The sequence below is a fragment of the Rhopalosiphum padi genome, chromosome 1 (assembly GCF_020882245.1).
Source record: "Rhopalosiphum padi isolate XX-2018 chromosome 1, ASM2088224v1, whole genome shotgun sequence".
In the NCBI taxonomy this organism is placed as follows: domain Eukaryota; kingdom Metazoa; phylum Arthropoda; class Insecta; order Hemiptera; family Aphididae; genus Rhopalosiphum; species Rhopalosiphum padi.
In genome coordinates this window covers 69,030,879-69,041,544 of record NC_083597.1, presented here as the reverse complement: position 1 = coordinate 69,041,544, position 10,666 = coordinate 69,030,879, and the positions used below count along the sequence as shown (strand labels likewise).

At 30.1% G+C, this 10,666-nt stretch overlaps 3 protein-coding genes across 3 annotated transcripts; all 3 read right to left on the bottom strand.

The window, feature by feature from the left end:
* LOC132916981 (uncharacterized) lies at window positions 1-2,339 on the bottom strand. The gene is made up of 2 exons (XM_060977470.1): window positions 1,854-2,339; window positions 1-548 (listed from the first exon to the last, which is right to left on the bottom strand). Exons 1-2 carry the CDS (start codon window positions 1,912-1,914, stop codon window positions 94-96), a joined length of 516 nt encoding a protein of 171 aa, XP_060833453.1. The 5' UTR covers window positions 1,915-2,339; the 3' UTR covers window positions 1-93.
* Window positions 2,340-3,199: 860 nt separating this feature from the next.
* Window positions 3,200-4,945, bottom strand: LOC132916982 (uncharacterized). Its single transcript, XM_060977471.1, has 3 exons — window positions 4,609-4,945; window positions 4,018-4,083; window positions 3,200-3,608 (listed from the first exon to the last, which is right to left on the bottom strand). Exons 2-3 carry the CDS (start codon window positions 4,070-4,072, stop codon window positions 3,322-3,324), a joined length of 342 nt encoding a protein of 113 aa, XP_060833454.1. The 5' UTR covers window positions 4,073-4,083; window positions 4,609-4,945; the 3' UTR covers window positions 3,200-3,321.
* Window positions 4,946-7,875: 2,930 nt separating this feature from the next.
* LOC132916978 (serine-rich adhesin for platelets-like) lies at window positions 7,876-10,647 on the bottom strand. The gene is made up of 2 exons (XM_060977465.1): window positions 10,455-10,647; window positions 7,876-9,674 (listed from the first exon to the last, which is right to left on the bottom strand). The coding sequence occupies exons 1-2, from the start codon at window positions 10,513-10,515 to the stop codon at window positions 8,113-8,115; spliced, it is 1,623 nt and encodes a 540-aa protein (XP_060833448.1). The 5' UTR covers window positions 10,516-10,647; the 3' UTR covers window positions 7,876-8,112.
* Window positions 10,648-10,666: the final 19 nt, after the last annotated feature.

The following is a 10,666-nucleotide window of genomic DNA, read 5'->3' as shown; positions in this document are numbered from 1 at the left end:
TAAAAATTCAGATTTGTTTATTTTTCTGTATAAATTTTTTTTTCAAAATTATCTAAATCTTATCAATGTATATTTGATATATGTCGACATTGTTTATTGACCTTGACCTGTACCTGATCCACCTGCAGAATTGGAATTCAAGTAATGACCTGGGTTTATCGATTGTGGTATTTGGTTCTGGTACTGGCTAAATTGACTTGGGTTGGGAATTTGATTTTGATATTGACTTAATTGACTCGGCATGTAATTTGTATAGGACGGGAATCCAGTTGATGAAGTGCTTCCGTCTCTAGCCATTATGGAAGGCTGTACCTTAGTTTCTTCTGGTTCAGGCCCAGCTGCGGTCTCTTGTTGATTTGATGTTAATAAATCTGGCTGGTATGATGTTGATGAATCTGGCTGATGTGTTGGTGTTGAAGACGATTGCGATTGAGATGTAGAGCCAAATGGTCCATATCCTTGTAACTGGCTTAGATATTCTTTAATTCTATTGATCCTAGGCTCATCTTCGTTGCTATTTTCTCTAACGAATCGATGTGTTGGTTTACCTAGGAACACAATTTAATTAAATTAAGATCATTAAATTAATATTTCTTAGTTATTATTAAAGAGAGAAATTACATTTATTTACATATTTTTTGTGGTTAAATTTATCGTATGCCTGCTAAGTACTATTATAGTGTGTTTTGTTAAATACAATTCACAACTGTCAACTGTTATGAACAATGATTCAACATTTTTTATACATTTTATTACAAATATCAAAGTTTTTAGGTTGAATAATGTCATATTATTGTATTTTATATACATATATATATTACGGGTATATCTTGATTTTTTTTTAGTGAATATTTTGAATGATTATAGAAAATCAATCATTCTAGTAAATATTTTTCGTTAACCAGTAAACCATTTTTTAATTAAACTATGAATTAGTCATAAAACAATAAGGCTCATGTTGATTCATGCCTATCCAAATGGTCAGTGAGTAGTTAAGAATGTTTAGATTATAATATTTTGCAATACAAAATGTATCAAATTATATTAATTAACTATGTAGTACTGTTCAATTTTGTGGATAATATAATATTACAATGGCATAATAATTATTTAATTGTAGTTTATTTATTGTTAGTCTATGTTTAACCACATATTATATTAAATCGATATATAGGTGCATATGTTTAAACAATACATTTTTAATGCTTATAGTCTTTGCATTAGTTATAATTAAGAGGACGTCACACCAGCAGTAAATTTCGTTCACCAGTTTCAATATTGTGCTTTTAGTTTTGATATTGGAGTGAATTGACCTATAATCAAACATTTAGGGAAGAACATTATCTGTATTCTCCCAGTTAGTTTTTTATGATATTTTAATTTTCAATGTTTCAAATATTTATATTTTTCATACTCATAACTTACTTAAAAATTGAAATATCGTAAAAAATCAATGAGAGAACACAGATAATGTTCTTACCTAAAAGTTTGATTATAGGTATTGACTATTGAAACTGGTGAACGAAAATTCACTATATCGTATATGTGTAAGACGGAGACAACACACGCGGGTGCGACGTCCTCTTAACTATTATTGGTTATATTTTATTCATTTTTTTGATTTTTTTTAAATATTTTAACTGTCACATCATTTAATCAAGTTATAGTGGAAAATTTTATTTTTGTTAATTGAACGAAGTTTAAGATAAATAAATAAAAAATGTTTGTATAGGTCAATAATTTATAGGTTTATATTTAAGGTGTAACGAATGGTTTACAGTTTTTATTTTCTACTAAATATTAATCTCGACGGAACAATATAATATTTGAGCAATTATACGTGATATACTTACAATGGGAATGCTGGAGAACCATCGCAACAACGAACAATACAACTGAACTATTAATGACCATTTTGATTCGCCGATACGAAAACGGGAAAAATCTTCCTATACAATAACACGTAGTCGTCACCGGGGTTAATAAAATTACACCAAAGATTATTTTGAATCACAGGCGGGCGACTGATGATTGGTGGATCGCGGGGTTAATGATTTATAGAGTTGGGAACGTTTACGCCCCTTCGTAGAAATTTACATACCTCGCGGTTAACCGGTGATTAACAAAGCACAATAAAATTGCCAAAAAAAGATAATCATTGTCGCGTACAGCCATCATATTTGCATTCGATTTCCTTGGCCGATTACTGCGAAAGGTAAATAAGGTTTGTCCTCTATTCGTCTTTGCGATCGTGCGTGTCCCACCGAGTCACCAAAGTCATTAATACGCATAGGAATAACGACAATAAAATTAGGGCGATTAGACCATAATCCGCCGGAAACGGTCACATACGATTTTCAAAAAACATAAACCTCCGACCGACTATTACGGTTAGGTATCTCATCTCGCCATTTTCTCTGTTCAGCACAGGAATATTGTGTGTGGTAGTATTACGTTTAAGACCTAAAATTGTCATTGCATTCGATTGGTTAGTGCATTTGTTTGAAACAGTTATATTACCTGTATATTAACGTATTAATAGGCTATTTACTTTTTAACGTATACGAGTAAACTATCTAAAACGGTATTAGTTTCTGTTTCGTCACTTAGTCATTTTCCGATTTAGGGCCTATTATTGATTGTTGTATTACAATTATATAGTGTTAAAATATTAATTTTAATTTTGTAAAATTACATCATATAATGATGATATTTTTCGAAATTTTCTATAATTACTATAATATTCTCTTAATATTAAATGCTCGTATTTACTTATCTAAATAATAATAACCGTATCATCTCAAAAACGATCAATTTTACCTCCCTTTAAATTTTACCTTTTAAGAAAAATGCTAAAACTACGATATTAGTAATTTGAAATCATGATTTACTAAGCCAATAAAAATCATACAAAGTACTGTTCATACTATAATATTTGGTTTAAAAACATGATTAACGATCGCGTTAAAAAAACGATTCTGAACAGTACTAAATTTGGTTAAAACCACATTCAACTTCAAAAAGTAAACTACTACTACTGCGCACTGAAAAAATGGAAAAATTAAGTTTCTTCGAATAGGTAGTATATAATATATACGGTTTTATATGGTATATATGGTCCATATTTAGATTCTATGTACAATCGATAAAGTGTTGTTGGATAACGTGAAATAAATTTTGTCCTCTAGTTTAGACAAAATTAAATGAAAAATAGTACTTTTATTAATTATTTACACACAATAGGTTTTATTTCCGGGTGTTTAGTGACGTTTTTACGAAAACTACGAAAGAATTCAATTGCGATAACAAAAATGGCCATCATCAACCTTGACAAAAGTCACTAATACTACACAAACAGCTACACGAGTTTTGTTCATATGTCTCCGATGGCTGATTTGGCTCACTAGCCGTAGTATCTGGTTCTGCGGTGGTTATTAATAATTCTGATTGTGGTACCGTCGTTGCAGGTTTCACTACCGGATTCTCGTACCCAGAGTTTGACTCCGCGGTATTAGATTGCCCACCGATACCGGAAACGGACTGTATAACTTCCACAACTCTGTCAACAGTTGGTTTGACGTTGATCCTACTATTGTCAACCATGGTGCCTATAATTGCAGAATAATTATATTGAAAAGTTGAATAAGTTATAGTTATTGAAGTTTGGTATGTGTAAATGAGACATTATATAATGGTGGCTCTAAATTTTCATGTTCTATTATTCAACAAATAAATATGGTGCTTAACAACTATATTTTTCATGATAAATTAGTTAAGATTTATAATCATTTATCGAAGATAATTTATAATTTTTAGTATTTCAACGATTTTATTTTTATATTATCATCTATAAAATATAAGATAAAAGATAATTCATGATCATAAATATTCAACTTAATACTGATACTATGCAAATTGAATTTTTTATTTTAAATAAATTTGAATAAATTTAAATTTCTTAGATAAATAAATTATAAAAAAAGTAATTATTTTAGCTTATGATGTAATCATACTTACAATGATAAAGATGGATGTAAGCTAGCATAATAGCTGCAACTGATTTCATATACATTTTTAATTAATCTGAAAAATGTCATTTAAATCATAGCTTTATTAATTCGAAATGATATCTATAAATTCTAAATTGCAATAAAAAAAAAAAAACCATTTCAATAAAAAAAACTCATAAAAAGGCAAACTTAATAGGTTTTAAATCTGAGACATTATCATTTATATCAATTACTACTGGGTTGTGTATCATATAATATAACAATAATGTGATACATGTCAAAGTTGCACTTGATTTTACTAAAACCTGTAAATTTGGTGTGGAGTGTCACATATAAGATCCTAAAAATATTTTGAGATTATTTATTTATGTATAATTATATGGTATTTTTAATACCAGAATCTCGTAAAAACTTAAGTATCATATTTAAGTCCGAGTTCATAAAACTATTGACTATTGAGTGCATATAAAATAATAATCGTGGAGGTGTTCGTGACGAAATCAGTGAAATTTGTCAGTTAACTTGGTCTTAACTTAACTGTTTAAATTAGCCAAGTACAACAATAAAATATACCGCGAATAGCGATGCGAAAACTTACCTTTTTTATTGAATAAAGATTCGGGAAAACTAACTGGCGAATGTGGTTCACTTGTATTCAATATTAAATTTGATACCACTATAAACGTATTGATTGTAGCCAATAAAAAAATATTTTTATACGCAATATCAAAATTCTGTATGTAAGTATATAGAATATAATAATAACTAATTTCCTTAAAAAAATTTCTAATGGACTTCTGATTTTTTCAACATACGCGTAATAATACAGCGTCCGAATAACAAAAACAATGTGGCTCTATATGGGCTCCCCCTCTAGATCGGTGTCTTTCCCACTTTTACCAAATAATATTATGTACACGTAGAAACGCAATTTGTTTGGATTGCAATTGGATAATTGACGTAGGTACTGCGATATAATAATAATACTAAACTAGACTACATCACTGCAGCTATGGGGTGTTCAAAAAAAAACATAGATAATCGTAAATGGATTTTTCCGAGAATTTACATTAGCTATTCTTAATTAATTTGAAGGGGACATTTTGGATTTGATTCCATTTATATCAAAATAGCTTTTATGAACAGTTCAGCGATTAAATACAATTTATTGTCGATAAGAATGACTTTATTTTGTATAATATTAAAGACGGTATAAATTTTGCTGTTTGATTATTTAGGTATAAATTATAATATAATATATAAACGGTTACGATACAAATAATTTGACTCTTTTTAATACTTCTATGATAACAGGAAATACTTAATCAAAATTTGTCATCATTTCTAAGCTATTATTTTAAGAGATATGAAAATAATACTTGTAATTGTTTATATATAGGTTAGCTACACAATTTTTTACAATTTTTTTACTTTTATAAAAATATATTATTATTTATATTTGTAAAAATGTTTAATAGAAACAATCAACTTAAGTACTATTACTTATACCTAGTTAATTATAATAAAACTATGGAAATATAGCTGGTATACGAATACGATTACATTAAAAATTATAATATATAAGTTTGTGTACACATTACACACTGTAGAGATAATATACAATATATAGGCAAGCCACTATGACTATACAACAATATTAGATAGTATTATGTACATAAATATTCCGACATATCAATTTAAACTATTTGGCAACTAATTGCATATAGATGATGTTTGATTACTTTAATTTATACGTTTCCCCTTAGTATGTTTACTATTACTAGTCTGATAGAAGTCTTACTAAAAACACCCATAAACGTTTTTATTTTGAATTCAACAAATTTTACAGTCGTTATCCTAGTGTATCTAAAATAATTTAAGTTTTAGAAATGTTTCAAACAAATACATTTATCTAAATAATAAGATATTAATAATTATTTTATTAATAAAAATAAGCCTCAAAAGATCATTACAGTCAAGTCGCGATAACTCGAAGCTGAAGGGAGATAAAAATTCGCATTAAGATATCTAACTCGATTTTATATTAATTTATATTTCTGGGGGAATAAAAAAAAAAATCGTGTTGTCAAGTTTTTCGAGTTATCGCGACTCGACTGTACGACGAATTTGAATTAAAATAACACAATTAAAACCAAAATAATAACACAGTAGTGCATGACTTTTTTTACAAAGCTATTATAGTAAGACACGTTCAAATTTAAATTTAAATTATTTTTATACATTTTATAGAACGTATGATCTGAAATTAATAAATTTTTACCAATTAAATCAAAAACTTGGTTTTTGTACCACACGAAAAACAATTTTAAATATTATACTAACAACATTAAATGTGTCAGTCCTACATCTGAATAAAATGAAAGTTAAATATGTTATAGCTTTACCAATATATTGATTTCTATAACACAATATAAGTTAATTGGTTAACAGTTATAACTTTACATGAAACCCTTATAAGTACTAATGAAAACTTAATTGAACAAGAAACAATGAAACATATTGCAAAAATTCGGGTGTCCGAAAAATGTATACATTATTTCTAACCTAACAAGGAAACTGGCCGATGCGATGTACTGATGTCACTTTTACCCCTCGTGTATTTCAATAACCAAACATTTGTTTGTATCTGCCAGATAACCAGTTGTTGACCTAAAAAACTACAAACTGTTCGATAAAAATAAAATGAAATAAGTTGAGATAAAAAAATAGTAACATGTCATAAAAATAATCATACGTATAGAATACATAGATATTATCCTATTCACATAATATATGGATTACATATTATAATACAGCGCTAACAAATACACATACGATTGTGTGGCGTGGTTCGATTGTAACAAGCTAGGCTTGCAAAGGACAAGAAACAAAAAGATCAGTTAGCACAATTACAATTTTTCAAATAGTGAAAGTGGTATATCTGCACTTATACCAAGTTTTTGAACAAAACACATTTGATATGTAAATTATAGGTAATACACTATTTTTATTTTTGAATATAATTTAGCATATTTTTGTACTAATGTAGATTATTCTCGTTATTTAATAAAAATATTGTTTTTAATCATCATAACTAGAAGTGTAATAAGAATATTTATTTAAAGCAATAATGTGTTTGATAATAATCTTTAAATAATCGTCATTGTGGTAATAATTATAATAATTTATAAAATACATACCTAATAGTAATGTCCTCATCGAATTTAGCTAATGTAATTGATTTGTTTTTCCACCAACCATACATTTTTTTTATTATTTTAGTGAATTTCATAATTATATAGTATTCATATAAATGTATTGTTTAAATTAATATTGGCCTAGTATCAAAATACTATGCATATATTTATATTAAATATTATTATAAAGGTTGTTGTTTTTATAGTTATTTAAATACTAATAAATATTTAGTTCCAATTAATTAACAATTTTTAAATGGCTTAGTTCATACAATAATAATAACAAAGTTATTCATTTTTTATTGCTTTTTACGTAAATAGCCTGTGTAATATATATATATAAATGGAATTATCGAGTAAAAAAAAAATTTCAACTTTTCATTTAAAGTATAATAAATAATTGTATTAACACTACGTATCTTTAAATCTGTATTTCTCAACCGGTGTTCCGCGGCACATAAGTGTGCCCCTAACTAGCTGTAGGTGTGCCATGAGTCGCGAGCGTGGTACACGCGTATAGTATTACTTTATTATTATTATAGTAATAATAACACTATAATAGTGTTACCTGTTCTTATTGCCTAATTGGAACAAGTCAATAGACAAATATTACATATATTTTGAGTAAGACACATTATTAATTATTAATACAATATTATAGAAACACCTTAACTATAAAACTGTATTTATTACCAGAATTTACAATACGTAAAAAAAATTATTAACGATAAACAGTAAAATAAAAATATGATTTGAGATATTTTTAAATTGTTTAAGAAAATTAAAATAATATTACACACATTTAATATTATAAACGCGTCGGTACATATGTTGCGGTAAATTAAACATGTCCTTAAACCTATAGGGTGCCAGCTGATTTTCTTTGACTTACACCACTATTCATTTTATGCACCAGTAGGTTTTGAATTAAAGTATTGACCAGGGTTCATCGATTGAGGAATTTGGTTCTGGTACTGGCTAAACTGACTTGGATTCGGGAAGCTGTTTTGGTATTGACTTAATTGACTCGGCATGTAGTCTGTGTAGGATGGGAATCCGGATGAAGATGTGCTTCCTTCTTTAGCGGCTATTGCAGCTTGTGGTTCAGATGCGGCTCCAGCAGTACCAGCAGCAGCACCGGAACTACCAGGTTTGGAGTTAAAATATTGGCTAAATTGACTTGGGTTCGGGAAGCTGTTCTGGTATTGACTTAATTGACTGGGCATGTAGTCTGTGTAAGAAGGGAATCCGGATGAGGATGAGCTTCCTTCTTTAGCGGCTATTGCAGCTTGTGGTTCGGATGCGGCTCCAGCAGTACCAGCAGCAGCGCCGGAACTACCAGGTTTGGAGTTAAAATATTGGGTAAACTGACTTGGGTTCGGGAAGCTGTTCTGGTATTGACTTAATTGACTCGGCATGTAGTCTGTGTAAGATGGGAATCCAGATGAGGATGTGCTTCCTTCTTTAGCGGCTATTGCAGCTTGTGGTTCAGATGCGGCTCCAGCAGTACCAGCAGCAGCACCGGAACTACCAGGTTTGGAGTTAAAATATTGGCTAAATTGACTTGGGTTCGGGAAGCTGTTCTGGTATTGACTTAATTGACTGGGCATGTAGTCTGTGTAAGAAGGGAATCCGGATGAGGATGTGCTTCCTTCTTTAGCGGCTATTGCAGCTTGTGGTTCGGATGCGGCTCCAGCAGTACCAGCAGCAGCGCCGGAACTACCAGGTTTGGAGTTAAAATATTGGGTAAACTGACTTGGGTTTGGGAAGCTGTTCTGGTATTGACTTAATTGACTTGGCATGTAGTCTGTGTAAGATGGGAATCCAGATGAGGATGTGCTTCCTTCTTTAGCGGCTATTGCAGCTTGTGGTTCAGATGCGGCTCCAGCAGTACCAGCAGCAGCGCCGGAACTACCAGGTTTGGAGTTAAAATATTGGGTAAACTGACTTGGGTTCGGGAAGCTGTTCTGGTATTGACTTAATTGACTCGGCATGTAGTCTGTGTAGGATGGGAATCCGGATGAAGATGTGCTTCCTTCTTTGGCGGCTATTGCAGCTTGTGGTTCGGATGCGGCTCCGGCAGTACCAGCAGCGGCACCAGAACTACCAGAATTGGAATTGAAGTATTGGCTGAATTGACTTGGGTTGGGGAATTGATTCTGATATTGACTAAATTGACTTGGATTAGGGAAGCTGTTCTGGTATTGGCTTAATTGACTTGGCATGTAATCTGTGTATGAAGGGAACCCAGATGAAGAGGTGGAGCCTTCTTTAGTTGCGACTGAAGAATGTATCTCGGATGCAGCTGATTCAGTTCCTGCAGCCGATTCAGTTCCTGCAGACGGTGATTGTGATTCAGAAGATGATGATCCGTAGCCTGGAATCTTGTTTAAATATTCTTTGATTCTAGTGGTCCAATCTTGTCCTTCTCCACCAGTTTCTCTAACATAACGATGCGTTGGTATACCTAATAATAATTTATTTATTAAGTTAATGAAATAACACAATTATTTATATGTTTATTCTATCATAATTTATTTTCTTATTTTTAAACACATAAAGTTAATAAAAAATTTTTTTTATTGAATCTGGATCTATAGATTATAAATATAAACTAAATTAAACTATACTATTTATAAAACAAGAAAAGAAAACCAAACTCGGTAGGTATGAATTTAGTTAAATTAACCATCTATCCTTAATCCAACCTAATTTACTACATAAACAATAAGTTCTTGCTTTAATAACCATGTCTATGTTTAATTATTTTTTGAACCAAAACGTCTGTTTGGGAAAAGACGGAAAAAAAATAGCTCCCGTCCTTATATTTTCCCTTAAATTTTAAAATGGGTATATTTCTTATCGAATTAAATAAAACGTATTTAAACTGATTATGTGAAGTTTATTCATAACATTTTTATTTTAGGTATTTTTGTAAAAACTGGATATTTTTTTTTATTGTTAGAATAGTTAATTAGAATTTAAAATCATTTATAGCTCGTAAGTCATAATACAAGTAAATATATACGGTAAAAATAAAAAATATTACTGCCATAGAATAATTTTAAAGAAAATTACATACTTTATTAAATCATTAATATATTTTTACTATTTGGCCTACCTCAACTATAATAATGTATTAACAGTTAACTATAACTAATGAAAATGAGCAAAACGTTTACTGTTAAATTTAAAATCAAAAGGACAAATCCTGCACCGGGATATTTTTGCGATTAAATGTACTTACAGTGAGATTGCTGAAGTAGCGTCGCCACTGCGAACAGGACGACTGCAATGTTCACGTGCATGTCAGATGTCTTAACCGGACTCGAGTATAAATAAATCGTATTGCTCGGGACTAGTCACTGTGATGACGACTCGAATGGAGGTTGTTTTAATTTCGGCTCGCAGACCACTCACGACTGATGTTCGGTTAGCCGATCGTTTTGGATTTATAAA

Excerpts from the sequence above, each read along its gene's own strand:
- LOC132916981 (XM_060977470.1), bottom strand. The coding sequence starts at position 1,914 with ATGGTCATTAATAGTTCAGTTGTATTGTTCGTTGTTGCGATGGTTCTC. Across the intron at positions 549-1,853 it reads GGTTCTCCAGCATTCCCATT|GTAAACCAACACATCGATTC; the intron begins GTAAGTATATCA and ends TTGTGTTCCTAG.
- LOC132916982 (XM_060977471.1), bottom strand. The coding sequence starts at position 4,072 with ATGTATATGAAATCAGTTGCAGCTATTATGCTAGCTTACATCCATCTT. Across the intron at positions 3,609-4,017 it reads TTACATCCATCTTTATCATT|GCACCATGGTTGACAATAGT; the intron begins GTAAGTATGATT and ends CTGCAATTATAG.
- LOC132916978 (XM_060977465.1), bottom strand. The coding sequence starts at position 10,515 with ATGCACGTGAACATTGCAGTCGTCCTGTTCGCAGTGGCGACGCTACTT. Across the intron at positions 9,675-10,454 it reads GCTACTTCAGCAATCTCACT|GTATACCAACGCATCGTTAT; the intron begins GTAAGTACATTT and ends AATTATTATTAG.